Source organism: Myiozetetes cayanensis, unplaced genomic scaffold (genome assembly GCF_022539395.1).
Source record: "Myiozetetes cayanensis isolate MyiCay16 unplaced genomic scaffold, myiCay2020 scf28, whole genome shotgun sequence".
Taxonomy (NCBI): Eukaryota; Metazoa; Chordata; class Aves; order Passeriformes; family Tyrannidae; genus Myiozetetes; species Myiozetetes cayanensis.
The window spans coordinates 4,134,698-4,152,080 of record NW_026087499.1 but is presented as its reverse complement, the minus strand read 5'-3'; the positions used below and the strand labels follow the sequence as shown (position 1 = coordinate 4,152,080).

Sequence of the window (17,383 nt, the reverse complement as noted above, 5' to 3'; positions counted from 1 at the left end):
CACGCAGCCCTTCCATCCCCCCAGCCGGACTCTGCTCTGCCGGCGGTGGCGCGGGCGGGGCCGTGTGCGGGGCGGGGCCGTGTGCGGGGCGGGGCCGTGTGCGGGGCGGGGCCGTGTGCGGGGCGGGCGCGCCCTTTCCCCCGCGCCGGCCCCCCGTTCCCGCCCGTCAGGGCCGCGCGGGGCCAATGGCGGCGGGCGGGGCGGGGCCGGGCGGCGCGGGGCCCTGCGCGCGGCTCCCGCGCCCGCGGGGTCAGGCGGCGGCGGCGGCGGCGGGACCGAGCGCGGTGTCCCCGCAGCGCTGCCCCCGCAGCGGCTCCGCCCCGCGCCCCGGCCGCGATGGAGCGCGGCGCGGCCGCGCTGATCCGCGAGGGCTGGTTCCGAGAGACCTGCCGGCTCTGGCCCGGCCAGGCCATGTCGCTGCAGGTGGAGGAGCTGCTGCACCACCAGCGCTCCCGCTACCAGGAGATCCTCGTGTTCCGCAGGTGCGGGGGGGGCGGGCCGGGCGGCGGGGGGAGCGCCACGCGGTGGGGCCTGTTTGGCGCGGGGAGGGCGCGGGGGAGCGCGGCCCCGGGCCCGGCTCCAACGCCGCTTCCCCCGCTCTGCCCAGCACCACCTACGGCAACGTCCTGGTCCTGGACGGGGTGATCCAGTGCACGGAGCGGGACGAGTTCTCCTACCAGGAAATGATCGCCAACCTGCCCCTCTGTAGCCACCCCGACCCCCGCAAGGTGAGTCGTCCCCGGCCCCTCCTTGGGGTGCCCCCGGCCGGGGCTCGCAGACCCGGCCCGGGCCCTGCGGGCGAGCGTGGCCGCAGCCGCGTGGGCCCCGCAGCCCATGCCGGGCAGGACGGGCCCGCGGGCATTCGCGCCGCTCCCGTTAGGCCGTGCAGCCCCAATCCCCCCGAGCCGCCCCGCTGACGGCCGGTGCTCTGCCCTCCCCTGCCAGGTGCTCATCATCGGCGGCGGCGACGGGGGAGTGCTGCGAGAGGTGGTCAAACACCCCACCGTGGAGTCCGTGGTGCAGTGCGAGATCGATGAGGTGCGTTGTGCTGCCGGCTGCGTGCGGGAGCCCCGGGGCTGCGGGCGGGCGAGCGGGCGGGCGAGCTGCCCGGCAGAAGCAGCCCGGCCTCACAGCATCCACGGGAGCTGCGGCTTCACCTGCTGCCCCTTGTCAGCACCGGGCGCCTTTGCTGCCGGTTCTGCTGGCGTGACACTGACAGCGCCACCTCTTTGCCTTACAAGTCATCTACGTGGCAGCTGGCTGCCTCTTCCATGTGATTTCTTTCACACACATGCGGTTGAGGCCCTTCCAGGCCGGCGTGGGCCAAGCACGGGATCTGGAGGAGCGCCCTGGCTTTGTGGAGGTGCTGCTTTTCCCTCTGCCTCGCTGCTGAACTGACTGCTGCTCCTGCCCGAGGAGGATGGTCGCTGTGTTGAGCAGTTCCCTGCGACTGAAAGCAGGAAATAAGAAGGGGGGATTTGTTTCCATGATGAATGGGCCAGTCCTCCTCCTCTCAGCTAGTTTGTTCTGATATTTTACTTTCTTAGGAAGTTTTGCTCAGGGCAGGGCTGTATTAGGAATGGGAAACACTGCTGTGTGAGATGTGTGCTCTGTCTGCCAAGCTAAGTAGGCAAACGTGCCTGGTTTTGAACAAGCACTGCCTGACACCAGCATATTTTTTCATCTCTGCCAGCTGTGAGAAGCTGGTAGTGTTTAGTACAGTTGCTGGGCCCAGGGCAGTGCCTGTCTAACCATTTTAGAGAGAAAACTGTATCTTATTGGGGGACTGATTTAATAGCTGTGGAGCAGAGATGGAGAACTTGCTCATCTTGTATCTAGAAACCTGCTGGCATGGTTTCATTAGGAGGGTAGAAAGGGAGATCACCTCTGCAAGTGGAGTCCAGAGGGAAAAGGGGCACAGAGCAGTGTGATCTGTGATCCTGTTCACTCTGTTCCTCAGGGAGCTTTTGAACTCCAGCTTCTTGTTGAGTTTGGCAAGGACAGACCAACAGTGTCACTGAACCCTGAGGCCGTAGGAAAGGGCTGAGTGTAGCTTGTTGGCTGAAGATGCTGACAGCTCTTGAGGATCTCACTGGCTGAGTCGGATTTGTGCTGAAGGCATGGAAGGAAATGACTCACTGTGCTGTTCTTTCAGCTGCAACTGCACAGTAGCCTGAGAAGCAGCTCCTTTTAGCCCCCGCTGACCCACTTGTGCTCTCTGTGTTGCTGCAGGATGTGATCCAGGTATCCAAAAAATACCTCCCAGGGATGGCAGTGGGATATTCCAGCGCTAAGCTGACCCTGCACGTGGGAGATGGTTTTGAGTTCATGAAACAAAATCAAGAAGCCTTTGATGTGATTATCACAGACTCGTCTGACCCCATGGGTAAGAATTCTGCCATAAAAGGGCACTGCTTTCCACACTCCCCCTCCTTCTCTGCTTACCTCTTGGAAGTTATGCCAGCCTGCCCAGGCTCCTTTCAAGTGAAAGACTGTTGCTGACTTGCTTCTTTTGGTAGGGAAAGGAAGGATGAGAACCAGAAAATTGTATTAGCAAGGCTTCAGGCGAGCTGGCGCCTTTCTCTCCTCAAAATTCAACTTCAGCAGCTATTGCTTCTGGCAGAGTTGATCCCTGAGTCCAGCAATCCCATGGATACAGCACCATGCTGGAAGAACAGCTTTGCCCATGTGCCTGCCAGTGAAGCAGTGGCTCACACACTGTTGGTGTAGCACCTACCCTAGAGATGGCTGTGATGGGGCTGCTGTATTTCTGAAGGGAAAAACTGAGGCAGAGAGGGACCAAATGTAGATATGGCACCTCGTTTTAGGGACCTGACGACGACTGCTTGAGCCCCTTCACTCTTGCTGTAGCCAACACAGGAGAGGCATCTCTAAAATGCAGTTTGGAGCAGGAGTTCTGTTTAAAAAATGCTCCCTGGAGCAAAAGGCAGCTGCTATGACTTCCTTTGGTAAAGGTCCTGGGCTTGCAATTGAGCAAAGCTGAAATCCTGATGGTTTCGCTGTGCTGGGTGCAGGCTGAGGTTCACCCCAGGTCAAAACTTTCCTTCACTCTCTTTTCTCCCAGGTCCTGCAGAAAGCTTATTCAAAGAATCTTACTACCAGCTGATGAAGACAGCCCTGCGAGAGGATGGGATTCTCTGCTGCCAAGGTGAGGGTGCTGTCCCTGGGCACAGGCCGATGCCAGACCATTGCATGCCAAGGGTGAGGCACAGGGGGCGACTCTTCTGGGGGAGACATTTGGGCTCCCAGGTACAGCAGTGGTTTTGGTCTGTCTCCATCTGCTCGTTAACTGCTGGACTGAGCTTAGCCAAGCTGGCCTAAGGGGCTGGTCTTGCCTTTGAAACCGCATGAGCCGCGCAGAGCAGAGCAGGTTGGGACTTGGAACCACTGTTAACCTGGCACAGGGAAGAGGGGCAGCTCTCACCTCGCATCCCGCCTTCCCCTCTCCCTGCAGGTGAGTGCCAGTGGCTGCACCTGGATCTCATTAAGGAGATGCGTCAGTTCTGCAAGTCTCTGTTCCCGGTGGTGGAATACGCCTATTGCACCATCCCCACGTATCCCAGCGGGCAGATTGGCTTCATGCTCTGCAGCAAGAACCCGGTGAGTCTGCGGCACCTCCAGTGCCCTTTGCCGCTCCTTGGAAGCGCCCGCAGGGTCTGCCTCAGGCTGTGCCCCCAGAGCTGGAGCTGTGGCACTGAGCTCTCCCAGCTCTGGGGCCTCCAGACCCAGCTCCAGGTGCCAGAGCTGCAGTGCAGCCTGCTCAGTGCTGGATCAACTGCAGAACTGACCTTAGAAAAGGACATGGGTTTCTGTCTAGTACAATTTTGGAAGGGAGGAAGTTGCTACCAATTCCCAGAGCCTGTTAAAGCTTTGTCTTATTGATGTTGGCTGTAAGAAGGTGGGCACCTGCTTGATGAGAATCAACCTGTGATCTGCTTGTACAGAGGCCTCCAAGGGAATTGGTGTTGAAATGTGGACTGGTTATGTTGGGAGACCACTGAGGTCTCGTTTCTGTCTGCTGCAATGCAACTGTCGGGTGGGTTTTTGGGGCCAGCAGTGCTGCTGCTGTACGTGATTTATCTGGGGTGCTGGCAGCAGGCACTGTGCCCAGCCTAACACAGGCGTGGATTCTGCTCTGGCCAGCAAAGCCTGGCTTTCTTGGATGCTCAGGCACTCTGACAGCTTCATCTGGCACAGGGCTCGCCCGGTCTGACCTCATGCACTGACATCTGTGCATCAGGGCTGCTCACACGAGTTACAGAGCGTGAACCCCGGCCCTTGGGGCTGGAGCTGTGCAGAACCTTTGACCTCGTGCTAGAACAGAAGGTCATCTGTTTTCCTGCGAGTCCTCTGGGTTCTCTGCCACAAATCAGGGTGCCTGTCACACAGCCCCTGGCTCCTCACCCGAGCACTCAGAGCCACCCGGCTTTGTTCTTGCAGAACACGAATTTCCGGGAGCCTGTGCAGCGGCTCTCGCAGCAGCAAGTGGAGGAGAGGAGTCTGAAGTACTACAACTCTGACATCCACCGGGCAGCCTTCATCCTGCCCGAGTTTGCACGGAAGGTGAGCCGGGCTCCGTCCAGCACCTGGTGGGGGTGGGAGTGGGCAGGGCTGAGGATTTCCTGCAGCCTCAAAGGCTGCTCTGGGCAAGTCGGAGCAGGACGGCGTTTTGTGTGACAGAGCAGAGCATGAGTCAGTCAGGGAAGGCTGGAGTTCAGTTTGAAACTTCCTTGGGTTCACGTACCATGCCTTGATGGCAGATCGCTCCTACTTCGCCTACCAAAACCGAGTCCCAGAGCCTGCAGAACTGGGGTTTCCCATTGCAAAGCTCCAAAAGTCTTAGATAAAATGTGGTTATGGTTTCTAGCAGAAACCAGAGGGTAAAGAAAGGATGGTCCAGCAGAGTTCACTCTGCCTTTTTGAAGGATTTCTGCATTATTCCATCATCTCCTAACCGGGTTGCAAGTGCAGGTTTGGGAAAAAAGCCTCCTGAGAGCATCCTAGGGATGAAGGCAAATGCCACAGTTGTGTTTCAGAGGTGGTGATTTTTGTTTCTGCTGAGGACTGGTAGAGCTGTGGCAGGTCCCTCCTGACACTCTCTCTGTCTGCAGGCGCTGAGCGATGTGTGAGAGTGAGAAGCTGCTTCCTTCCTTCAAGGTGGACCCTGAGATCGTCAGTGATGTGGTTGGGACCTTCCCAGCAGACTGCAGATTTGCTCTCCACTGTGTGGGATCGTTTAACCCTTTGCCAGCCAACATTCCCTTTGATGTGTAACAGATGATGGGGCATGAGCCAGATAAGACTATTGAAAAGGTCCAGTGACTTATTGCGTGAGGTCAAAACTGTTCTTTCCAGTGCTGGAAACGTAAGGTGTCTTCGTCCTCTCTCTCCTCCCTGCACCCACCCTAAATCCCCCCATCCCTGCAACCCCGTCTCACCTCCACCCCCAACTGACATGATGTATTTATAACTGACACATATTTCTGTCTGGTGATCTGGGAAGAGTCCAAAGGGTCCCTGACTCGGCCTTAAGCACAGAGGGTGAGAGCTCTGTGCACAGTGAGCTCGCTCTCCTCGTGGGAGCTCCTGCTGCTGAGACACTTGACTGGTGACGGGTCTGAGCCTCCGTGTCCCACTGCCCTCCTGTGACACCTGCACTGCTCTGCAGCAGGGCTGGAGAAGTCACAGTGCAAAACTGTTGCCATTCACAATAGGTCTCCCTCCAACCCTGATGGAGTAGCAGTATTAAACACCAGCCAGGCAGGCTGGCAGCAAAGTCTTGTGGCTTTTTTTTTTTTTTTTTTTTTTAATTTTTGGTTTTTTAAATTGGTTGGAAACAGAAGTGCTGAGGTACCCACAGGCTAACCCCTGTTCTTACCTCTGCCCTCGGAGTGGTTCCAAAGAATGTTTATCAATATGGTGATAGGCGCTTTATATATATAAATATAAATATATATATATAAAAAACAAACCTTAGCTCCATTGCCTGCTGTTCAGTACTGATGTTGGGGAATATCAGTTGTGCTGACAAATCTCTCATCTCAGTCGTGCTGAGATGCCTCAGGCCTGGGTATTTGCAAGTCCTTAGGAGGCATCATTATTTCTGATGCTGCCCCCAGATGCACAAGTTGTTTTCTGTTGTACTCTGTGAGATGGATCTGCCTCCACTCCTTTACTTCTGCTCTGAAGGCTCCGTGCCCAGTGCAGGGGGACCCCCTGCCAGCCCACCCACTGTGCCCCTGGCACTCCTTGCACTCCATTAAAACTCGGCTCTGGTCAAGGTGACATCACTGTGGGTCGGTGTTCTTTGGGGAGAGTGGGAGGGGAAACAGAGGTGCTGAGGGCCTGCTGTGCTTCCAGGGGCTCTGCAGTCGCTCTGCCTTCCTCTCTCCCTCATCTCTAGGGATGACAAGTTATCACCCAAGCTCTGAGGAGTGATCCCATTGCTTGTTTTGTATCGTAGCCCAATAGCTCCAGCTGCAGTGTCAGTACCTGTTACCCGAGCTATGCTCCGGTCCAAATGCAGCCTGTGTACAGTTTTCCAAGCTGTTTTCCAGCTGCCCCTCTCCCTGCTGCCATCAGGCAGTTCCTGTCAGCCCTGGCCCCGCTCCCTCCTTCCCTCTGCAGGAACTGCCGTGGCTCCGAGGGCTGAGCCAAGGCTGAGCTCTGGCTGAGCAGGCTGGGGACAGGCACTAGGTGGCATCAGGAGAAGGCAAAAAGCTGCTTCTGAGAGAGGCCTTTGGGGCTTGTTGAGAGAGAAAAGGAAGGAGCAGACTTCAGCAAAGGTTGGGGTTGAGCTTTACCATAATTGTGACCCTACAAACAGCATTGGTGGTGCAGCCAATGTGTGCCCAGAGCGAGGGACTTGTGGGGTCAGTACCAGCCCTCCTCTGTCTCCCCTTTCTGATGAGACTTGTCAATTCTTTCCCAGGGCCCCCTTCTACCCCCAGTATCAGTACAGCTTCTTGGAGCTCCTAAGGGTTTGCAAAGCATTGCTGAGATGCAGAGCTGAGTCTGGATCTCCTCTGTGTTCTTGTGCTGGGAATTTTACAGCCGTTATGTCTCTCCCATTGTCTGGGTAACTGTCTCCTTTCTCTCACAGCTACCGAGTCCTTTGGGCTAACGAGGCATTTTCATTGCTCGATGTAGTATTTTTATAAAGATCAGATCAGTAATGGTTGTAGCTCCTCCTGTTCAAATCCCTGTGGGACCTGAACCCCCTTCAGCCCTTCATCCCTGATGGAAAACTAGCTCTGGCACTTTCCCCTGGAACGGGAATCGAGACCAGGACTGTAGTGCAGGAAGGCCTTAGAGCAGCAGCCAACTATTAACAAGTTCAAACCTTTCACCCAACCCTGGTGACTACAACAATGCCCAGGAGGAAAGAGCTTCCTCAAAACCTGGCCTCCACTCAGCTAATTACTCCTTCTGGTTCTTTGAGCTCTCTCCAAATGTGTAAGTTCAGCAAGTAGCCAGTGGTGAGAGCAGGAAGACAAGGCTGTTTCCCGTCCAAGTCACACACGCTCCATCCACAGGGTCCCGTATGCAGTTCCTGAGCCGTTCCAAGGCACTGCTCTCCACAGGCAGGGCTGTTCACAAGCGAAGAGCCACAGGGATGATGTTTGTCTAGACATGCTGCAGTCATGTTCCAGCGTCTCACTGAGCCAGGAGCACATGGACAGGGATAGGCTCTGTCCCAGGAACGTGCAGTGTTGTGTCAGTGAGAGCAGGTGGAGACAAGCGAGGGAGCGGAGCCTGACGGGCTTCAGCACATCCATTGCTGGAGTCTCTTGGCACCTCTTGAACTGTGTCAGACTCTCTGCTCTGCTTTTACTCGTTGAACTAACTCGATTTTTGGACATTCAGAAAAGAGCTTTGTAAAATTGAGAGAAATCTCCTGCCTGTACCTCCCGAGCCCTCTCAGTCAGTTAATTGGCATGAGTGTGGTATTCAAACAGAGCTAATGTTATCCAGGCCTGGCTGAATTATTGATGGGGCTGAGAGCTGGAGCAAGAGACTGCTGAGGGAGGAATGACATTCATCTTTCATCAGAACAGCAGCCTCGGTAAGCAGGCAGTCAAAAAAGTATTAACAAGTGCCACCAAGTTTGGGGAGAGGAAAGTTCCCTTGATAACACAGTGGGGCAAGAAGAGGGAAAAGTGTGGACAGCGTGAAGCAGCAGCTCAGGTCTAGCAAAAGAGTCAGACAAAAGGCTGTTAAAAAGTAAGATGAGGAATTTAACCAAGGTAAATACTGAGAAGTCTGAGGGAATGCTGTTTCCTAGTCATGTTTAGGATGGAGTTAAGCGCTTTTCAAATGTGCAGAAGCTGGGGAACTGTAGCCAGGGAGTCGCAGTTGCAGCACAGTGAGGTGTGAGGCACGTGAAGATGGGTGGGTTATTGCAAATGTTGGGCATCTCAGTGCAGGCCTTTCAAGGGCACCAGCTCCTGGCTAATGGGGCTTGAAGTGCCGAGGGTGGTGGGGCAGGGACCCCACAGGTGCCCTGCAGCAGGAGCTGCCCTCTCCTTGGTACTGAAGGGCTGGGCATGTCCAGCGAGGATTTGCTTAACAAAGCTACTTCTGTGTGCCAGGGCTAAGGCAAGATGGTGCATGTGATGACACTGGGGGTGTTTCACCCCCTTCAGCTGTGGGACAGCAGTAACCAGAACCCCAGCCTGCCTGCAATTCCTGCTCAAGGCTGTCCCAGTCCAGTGGTCCCTTCTGTGGTGCTGACAGTGTCACAGGCCCGGGTGTCAACATCCCTGGTGGGCTCTCAATCCTGCCACCAGAGGCACAACTGGTGTAACAGAGGTCAGTCCATGGCAGTAGCAGTAACCCCAGCCTGAAATGACTCCAGGCTGGAGCCAGGCAACAGATTTACACTGGGAAACAGGTACTTTGAAATAGGGTTTCATAGTGATCAGTTATTTTCGAAGGAAGACTTTGGTGGAATAGCTGAATGCTTAACTTCACATGCAGTTAAATCATAGAACCATAGAATGTTAAGGGGTTGGAATGGACCTGGAGGATCAACCAGTCCCAATCCCCCCTGCCATGGGCAGGGGCACCTCACACTAGACCAGATTGCTGAGGCCTTGTCCAACATGGCTTTGAACACTGCCAGGGTTGTGGCATCCACAGCCTCCCTGGGCAGCCTGTTCCAGCGTCTCACCACCCTCACAGTAAAAAAATTTCTTCCCAATAAATATCTAACCTAAATTTCCCTTCTTTCAGTTTCTACAAAAGGCTTTGAGCCACTGAGGCATTTTGCTCGCCCTCCCCTCACCCTCCTGGGTCCCTTTGGGGTCGGCAGACAGAGGATGTGGCACAGCTCCCCTTCCCCAGAGAGCTGGAGCAGCCCTGCAGTCGTGTGTGCTGTGAGAGCAGCATCCCTGGGGCCCTCCCCTCCTCCTCCTGCACCTGCTCCGAGCTCTGAGCGGGGACGAGGCTCCAGCCCACGCTCCCACAGCCTCTTCCCTGGGTTTGTTAGATGAGTGCCAATGCAAAGCCAAGGCTGGAACAGCCACCTGCACGCCCCTCCAGGGCCCTGGGGAGCACAGTGCCAGGGAATGCTGCCTGAGAAATGAGCTGTGATTTCAGGCCCGTGAACAAATTGGTTTCCCCTTCCAGGAAGGCTCACGACTGTCAGCTGACTACTGCTTTATTTATTGCACTGGCCTTTGCAAGGAGGGACTCTCGAGGGCAGAGAGCAAGGATTCCAATGACAGGAAGGTACTGGAACCCTTCCTTCAGCTGCAGCTGAGGGCCTCACCTTTGGGAACCTTTCAGGAAGCCTGACGTGGTTCTGCTACGTGCTTCAAGACATGGTGACCTGAGCCCAGAGCAGGCAGCAAAGGGGTAGAAGGCAGAAAACATCCAGGCCATATAGGAGAGCAACTGAGAAATAACCTCATTCCTTAGTGTGGCATTTGGTGCCAGACACAGTCATAGTTTCTGTGTTCCAGCAGTGCCCTGTCCCTGCTGCTGCACAGACTCACTGAGGAGAGGTCAGGGACCTCTTTCTTGAATGACAGAACCTCTCCCAGTGCAGCCTTAATCACAAACAGATGGAGGTTGTCTCGTGTGCTCGTGGAAACATATTCTGCTGTGCTCCTGGACCCACTGTGCATCCCTGCTGGAGCCACAGGAACTGTTGGACAAAATCCTGGGAGAGCCAGGCCTTTTCAAGTTCCTGATATGCAGGAATTCCTTCTGGAGCATCCCCACCCTGCCAGGCTCCCAGGGATGTGTTCAAAGGCATTCTGATTTCAGGCAGATCCACCCTCCCTGTGAAGTGGCACAGACCCACTCAGGCCATGTGCAGCTGGGGGCAGGAGAGCATCAAGGAACACGACTTCCAAAGGGGTGAGTCAGATAACAGGGAGAAAGTGGTGAGAGGAAAAAATTGTCAGAAATGTTTATTGTTCCAAGGGAAGTCCTTTACCCTTTCCTGTACAGGGTGATCAGCATTTAAGGGTTGGCAAAAAAAAAGAAATAATAATAATTGGGGCCTTCTTAAAGGTCAGACAGCCAATGCACATGGGATAGGCACAGTAGGAAGTATGAACAATCCTGGTGCTGTATGTTGAGCTCTATCCAGTTACGAAAAAGAACAGATTTTACCACCACAGAGTTATTTTACTTCCTTTGGAGAAGGAGATGGTGCTATAGCCTGTTGGGGGGGGGTGGTCAGAAGGGTCTGCAAAGGGACCAGAGGATAGACTAACTAGGGGAAGCAGCAGAGGGAATGTGGGGAAAGGGAAGGGCACTAGGGAAGATGGAGGAACCTGGAAAAGAGGTGTCTGATACTGAGAGATGCTGTAGCAGAGCCCAGAGGAAACGTTTGGATTTAGAGATCCAGTCCTACTGTGGGCACTGGAGTGTAAGTGCTCTGACGTGTCCCTGTTCCCTCCCTGCCAGCTGGGAAGAGACACCCAGCCTTGCCCAGGCTAGACACAGGTTTTGGCTGGGCTGTGCTTGTCAGCGGGGCCACAGGTTTGGTGCTGGTATATCTGGGCAGGAGCTGTCTCCAAAGTCACCCCTGCTCAGGAGGTAACAGTTATTTTATTACTGCCCTTTAGTCCCAGGGCAGATTCCGGGCAGCCTGGTTGCCATTTACATCCCTGTGGGCCTCCCCAGCAGCTGATCTTTTCTGGTAGGAGCATTGTCACACTTGTGACCCCAGTCTGTCAGTGGAGCATTATAGACATCAGCCCCTTCCAGAGGGAAGCTGCAGACAGAGCTGTGTTTATTGGAACAGCAGCGTGGGCAGAGCAGATGGCCCCAGCATGGAGACCCGCCCGCACTGCCCCTGCTGTCTGCTTGGCTTTGGGGCCAGTGGGCCCACGAGGGCGAGTCCTGCCTCACAGCCCCAGTGCAGGACTCACCTGTCAGCCCCAGCACATCTCACGCTCCCAGGACCTGCCCTTCCTTCCCCTTGAGCAGCCAAGTGTGTTTTGTCCATGTGCTCCTCTCCGGGTTTGCCTCTCCCGGAGCAGATCGGCCGCGGGTCATTTGGCAGGTCCCTGTGGTTTCTCTGCCTGCTGGAGCTTCCCTGCTCTGCCTCAGCCCAGGGCTGCAGGGAAGTGTTTGACAGAATCCATTACACCGCCACTCTGATAAAGCAGCCAGATCAGGTTCAAAGGAAACAGATAATGTTTCATCTGGAAGTGGTGCATGGAAGCCACCTCTCACTTGGGGAGGGTGAGAAATGAGGAGGTTACAAAGTTCTCCACAGAAAATTCATTTCCAGAAATTGCTAGATTGTTACTTTCCCCCCACAAGGCTCTGTGAGTCAGAAAAGGGTTTTTCTGTCTCTCAGTGAGGGAATGCAGCATTTATTTTACAGCGTGCATGGAAGTGGTGGCATCTTTTCCCTCCAGAGCTGGTGTAACTGGCACTGGGAGCTGGGTTATCTGCAGGCAGAGTTCCATCATGCTGTTTCCAGGATCTGTAATGCTGGTAAGAGGGAGAAATGGGGAACAGGTTTTTCTGCCTTCTGTTCTTAGTTCTGCCACAGCATCCCCTGGCCAAGTCACCTCCCTGTGGGGTTTTTTTTAATGTGCTAAATTAGGATAACAATTTACCTTTTGACTGTCTATTGTTGTTAGGGTCAGGGGAAGACTTGCCTGAGGCGAGTGCTCCTGGAGAAAGGGCTGGTGGTGAGCTGAGATCGTCTCACAGGCTGTAACAGTGATGGGGACAATGCAGATGGCAGTGCTTAACAGCACTTTCTGCTGGCCCAGGGACCAGTCCCACTGGTGGGACAGCTCTTGGGGCAAGGAAGAAGCATTATTGACTGCTGACCAGGAGTGGTAGGAACACACTCCAAGCAGCCTGTGGTCAGTGCCAGCAGAGCATGAGCCTTTTTAAGCCTCTCAGGGCAGAGCAGCTCCGGCTCTGACCAGCCTTTCAGTACTTTGTTTTTAACACATTTACACCCGGCATCTCCAGTGCTGACCTACACTCCTGGGACAGGTTCAAGAGGGATTGAAGCAACACTAGGAACAAGACCCCACAACCCCCAGCTGGCTTCCAGGTGGTCTGACGTGCATTCTCCAGACAGAGGACATAACTGCACAGCTGCAGCTCTGTCCCCATGCTACCCTACAGGGAGAGCCAGGAGTGTCAGCATTCCGAGGTGAGATGCACTGCTGGATGTCAGAGACCCACATCCAAATACCCTGGAAGTCTGGAGCTGTTTGGACACACCAGCTGAGGGTCCAAGCCCACATTTAAGTACTGCTGGCCAGAAGTTTTACGTCTTCCCTCTGAATCATCCAGGTTCTGTGCAAGCTGGTGGCCTCTTCCACCCAACATTATTTCCCAAACAGAATCCAGCTGACTGGGAAGAGGCACAGAGAGTGCCCACAATTTCTTGGAGTGAAGAAACAGCATGTTACTGGAGTGTCCCAAGCCTTTGCTTCCTCAATCTCTGCAGGTCTGGCACATGGAGAGCCCAGAGGCACTGAAGTATCCCACTCAAGCAGCCAAGTGTTAACAACCTCTCCAAAGTCTAATTTGCCTTTGATATAGACTTAATTGTTTGCGTCACCCACTGGGCTGGGGGAGGGCTATAAAAGGGGCTGCAGCCATTGTCTGAGGCAGAAGAGAGCCCAGGAGCAGCTCCCTCTCCCAGTCTTCCTCATTCAGCACCAGTCCCAGCCTGTGCATCATGCAGCTGGTGGCCAGCCTGGTGTCCGTGCTGCTGCTGGTGTGGAGTGTGAGAGCCACGGCACTGCCTGGAGAGGAGAGACTGGCCATCCAGAGCACCAGGGTGAGTAAAACCCACCCTGGGCAGCAGCTGGGCGAGGATGGAGCCAGGGGAGGGGGGAGAAGGGCAATTAGGCTCTACCTGGTGCAAACAACTCTTCCAGCCCTCTATGTTCCAAGGCACCACAGCTTGACGCGCTGCTGAACGCGGGGCTGTTACTACAGCTCTACCCACAGCTGATTTAGGAAAGGCACCAGATGCCAGGGGCTGCCAAAGTGAAGTCTGAGCTAAGCAAAAAGTGGCAAAATGAACAGCAGAGAGCAGAGGGAAAAGGAGAAAATATTACTGAAATGGTACAGCATGAGAGAATAAAGCAGAGTACTAGGGAGGGAGAGAAAAGATACATAATTGGTAAAATGATCAAGGGAGATGATATTTTAAATAGGACTCATGGGAAGGACAAATGTTTAAAAGATGGGTTCAGTAGGAAAGTAACAGAGGAATCGTAAATGAAGTAATTATATCAGAATAAAATTGCTTTTTCCAGAGTAGTATTCACAAGGGGAGTTATACTGACATAGTTCTGCTAGAATAATTACACTCTGAACCAGCACAGCTCTATGCAGTGGCAGAACTTATTATAGCAGTATAATTACCCTACCAACTGGCAAAACCCTAATATTATAATGGCTAGAGCACTATAATAACTTTATTTTGCTGTGCTGTTTCCCTAAGAGGCCAAAGGGGTAGGAAGCAATAGCGTAACATGATTACAAGCCCTGTTTTCTTGCCCTCGCCCCGCAGTTCTCTCACCTGAGTGTTCCCTGCCATCCCTGATGTTCCTCTGAGCTCTGGTTAGCCACCAGTCCAGTTCAGGCTGTATCCACAAGGCTGCTGTTATTCCAGAGAAGGGAAGGATCCCATTGCTGGTTTCACAGGCACCAACTTCTCCTTTGTGCGTGTCCACGCCGTTTTTTCTGTCTCAGTGTTGGCTCCAGCTCATCCATCAGTGTCTCACTGCTCCAGGAGTGGGCTCACATCCCATTAACAACAGAACTGGCTGCAAGAAAGAACGGTGCACAGTGTGAGGTGCTGGGGCTGGAGTTCTGTTAGATCAGGGCTCCTGCAGCTGCCTGGGATTAACCCTTCTGGGGATAACTGGAAACTTTCGGCTCTGCGTTCTTGTAGTAACAGACCCAGCACTTAAAATGTAAACTCTTTCCTTAAGAAGTAAATTCTGGTGCAAATCCCAGCTGCTGGGGAAAAAAAGAAACAAGCTGTAGGGAATAAATTGATAAATAAGGCTTTGGTAAAAATTAATTTGAGTGGGATGACTCTTAGTCTTCTGCGCACTGTTGCTTACAAAATAATGATATAATTAAAGAGAATCATTATAGAGCATTCTACAAACTGAAAAACTGTTAGATACTGATGAACCAATCCCTGCAGTCACCACTGCTGTAACTCAGACAGATGTTTTAAGTATGAAAAATAGTGGGATTTTACATATAAACCCCTATGAAATGCATTACAGTGCAAAAGGAAGATGTGTTCCCTCTGATGCACTGATGGATGGAGCACAGGGAAGGGAGCAGCTCCCCAAAGGTTTGCCCCAGCCCACCGTGCTGGGGTGTCAAACTGCTCCCTGAGAGCCTGGATCTCTTGGAGCACAGCTGCAGGCAGAGAGGATGTGAGCAGTGGATTAGTGCAGGGAAGAGCTGCCAGGTTTCACCGACAGCCACAGCCGATCAGGCAGAAGGAATATCCCCTAACACGGGCTGAGCTTTGCCTTCCCCACCCCTCAGTCTGAGGCCGCTGGCTCTGCTCGGAGCAGGTTGTTTCCAAACAAACATAGCACTTACAGCTAGGAAAGAAGCTTCTGAGGAAGACAAGACCAGGAGACACACTTAGGGGGTTCCCCTGTCCCAGCCTGTCTCCCAAAGGCTCAAGGCACTTCTGTCCTTGCAGCACAGCAGGAGGAATCAGAACGAGCACACGCTGGCTGTACCTTCTCTTCTGCCACACACACAGCGTGGGGTTTTGCTGTGCCTTGTGTGGAAGCAAGGGTTGTTACTAGAGCTAAGAAAGTGATTAAAAAATGCCCATAAACCTTCTGTAATGTAAACTCAGGATAATTGCTGCTGCCTGTATTTATCCATCTTTTGAGTTGCTCACCAAGTGGTCCTTAGTGAATGCTGGTGCTGACAGAGACAGCAGTCCCAGCAGTAAATATGGCATTTGTGAGGACTGACATGGAAATGTGCTTCCAAAATTCCCTTCTGCATGGGAAGCAGGATCTGTTCCTGTCAAACCATCGATCCCAGCTTGGCCAGTACCAACTGTCCCTTCTAATGAGCCACAGAGACCAGGAATGCTCAGGCACAAGGTAATTCCTCAGATTTGCTGGATGTAAAGTTAAGGGAAACACAATAACTCACAGCTTGTACTGGCGGAAACCCCTCAAGCCCCAAGACACAGGCTCTGCTACAGCAAAGGGATGGAGCTCAGCAGCTCCCAGTTCATCCCACCTTGCCCCAGGGTCAGGCTATGGAAACACAGGTTCTTGTTCTGGAAATACAGCTGCCTGTCTCTGCTGATGCAATATTTTCTCAAGAGTTTGGGGCATCCCTCTCCCCATGCTGCATTTCATTTTACAGTGGGGTACAGCCCCCCGTGAGCTTGATTTAATATTGCTCAGGACCCTGTGCCTCTTTCCCTGACCTTCCCAAGGCAGAGGCTGGGCGGTCAGAGCAGTGAAGGGAGCACGGGCTGACCAGGGGAGGAGGCAGCAGCTTGGCATTCACTGAAATTTAATTAGTGCTGGCAGCGAGGGACTTCACAGCTGATTCAAGCCTATTTGTTAGCAGCTCTTTTCCAGCTGTAACATGGCCCGTGTGAGGGTCCAGCTGGCTGAGCTGGACAGGGAGGGGAGATGGGAGCACTGCCCTCTGGAGCCACAGATCCCTCAGCTCTGGCACAGCTCTGCTGATGGGAAAAGCATCAGCTCTCAGGACAGGACACCAGGGATGGCAGGGGGACATGAAGGGACCTCAGTGGCCGTGGGGGACAGGCCCTCCATGCACCAATTTCCCTGCTCTCTGCCCGCAGGAACAGAGCACAGTGCGGAAGGACGCCATCCTGAAGATGCTGGCGGGCCTGCTGGACAGCGTGGACGTGGGGCGCGAGGTGGCCGCCCCGGACCTGGAGGAGGAGGGCAAGCTGGAGGAGGAGCGGGCGGTGCTGGGCCGGCTCGCCCAGCTCTCGCAGCGGGAGCGCAAGGCGCCCTGCAAGAACTTCTTCTGGAAAACCTTCACCTCCTGCTAGTGCTGCCTGGCCTGGCCCTGCCAGCCTGCAAACGCCCTCCCCACTCCTTGTCTTCCTTGTCGCCCCCAGCTCCCCTGCTGTGCCCTCCACCCCTCAGAATAAAGCATGGCGCCTCGGGGACTGTCTGTGCCTCTGTGTGGGGCGGCCATGGGGGCGGGCGGCCATTTTGTGTGGCAGCCATGGGGGTGGGTGGCCATTTTGTGGGGCGGCTGTGGGGTCAGTGGCCATTTTGTGGGGCGGCTGTGGGGGCAGCGGCCATTTTGTGGGGAGTCTGTGGGGGTGGCAGCCATTTTGTGGGGCAGCTGTGGGGGGCAGCGGCCATTTTGTGGAGCGGCTGTGGGGGTGTTTGGGGGATGACCATTTTGGGAAGGGGCTGTGAGGGGGCTGTGAGAACAGAGGAGCCCCTCAGTGGGGGCAGGAGCACAGCCATCCCTAAAGCTGCAGCAGCTGCCCCCTCAGCCTCTGAGGAACCAAGCAGGTGTGAGGTGAAGCACTGGGCAGCTGTGCCCCATGTGGAGGATCCTCAGTGCCAGCCCTGGTCAGGATAAGGTGCTGTACCACGATGCAGAGAGGTTGGTTTGGTGCCACTGCAGCTCCCTACGCTCCTTTCCACGCTGGCTGTAACTCGGGATGGCTGGGTGAAGCACCAGGTGGTGCTGTGCAGGTGTGGGTGCCGGGGCAGTGTCTGGGGGTGCTGGGAAGGGGGAGACATGCCCAGAACCTGGCCCAGTTCTGGTTTGCCAGAGCAGTTCCTGGGGTGCTTTTGGGCTGAAATAATGAAATCGAGGGGCTGTGATCCCACGTTCAACTCTTCTCTGGTTCTCC

The 17,383-nt window shown here is 54.5% G+C and overlaps 2 protein-coding genes across 2 annotated transcripts; both read left to right on the top strand.

Annotated features, from left to right (window-relative positions):
• The first annotated feature begins 221 nt into the window (after window positions 1-221).
• SRM (spermidine synthase) lies at window positions 222-6,306 on the top strand. Its single transcript, XM_050322474.1, has 8 exons — window positions 222-482; window positions 608-728; window positions 946-1,038; window positions 2,233-2,386; window positions 3,086-3,169; window positions 3,476-3,621; window positions 4,462-4,584; window positions 5,133-6,306. The coding sequence occupies exons 1-8, from the start codon at window positions 337-339 to the stop codon at window positions 5,148-5,150; spliced, it is 885 nt and encodes a 294-aa protein (XP_050178431.1). The 5' UTR covers window positions 222-336; the 3' UTR covers window positions 5,151-6,306.
• A 138-nt stretch (window positions 6,307-6,444) lies between these two features.
• CORT (cortistatin) lies at window positions 6,445-16,661 on the top strand. Its single transcript, XM_050322475.1, has 2 exons — window positions 6,445-13,297; window positions 16,343-16,661. Exons 1-2 carry the CDS (start codon window positions 13,196-13,198, stop codon window positions 16,556-16,558), a joined length of 318 nt encoding a protein of 105 aa, XP_050178432.1. The 5' UTR covers window positions 6,445-13,195; the 3' UTR covers window positions 16,559-16,661.
• The last annotated feature ends 722 nt before the right edge of the window (window positions 16,662-17,383 follow it).

Excerpts from the sequence above, each read along its gene's own strand:
- SRM (XM_050322474.1), top strand. The coding sequence starts at position 337 with ATGGAGCGCGGCGCGGCCGCGCTGATCCGCGAGGGCTGGTTCCGAGAG. Across the intron at positions 729-945 it reads GCCACCCCGACCCCCGCAAG|GTGCTCATCATCGGCGGCGG; the intron begins GTGAGTCGTCCC and ends CTCCCCTGCCAG. Across the intron at positions 2,387-3,085 it reads AGACTCGTCTGACCCCATGG|GTCCTGCAGAAAGCTTATTC; the intron begins GTAAGAATTCTG and ends CTTTTCTCCCAG.
- CORT (XM_050322475.1), top strand. The coding sequence starts at position 13,196 with ATGCAGCTGGTGGCCAGCCTGGTGTCCGTGCTGCTGCTGGTGTGGAGT. Across the intron at positions 13,298-16,342 it reads TGGCCATCCAGAGCACCAGG|GAACAGAGCACAGTGCGGAA; the intron begins GTGAGTAAAACC and ends CTCTGCCCGCAG.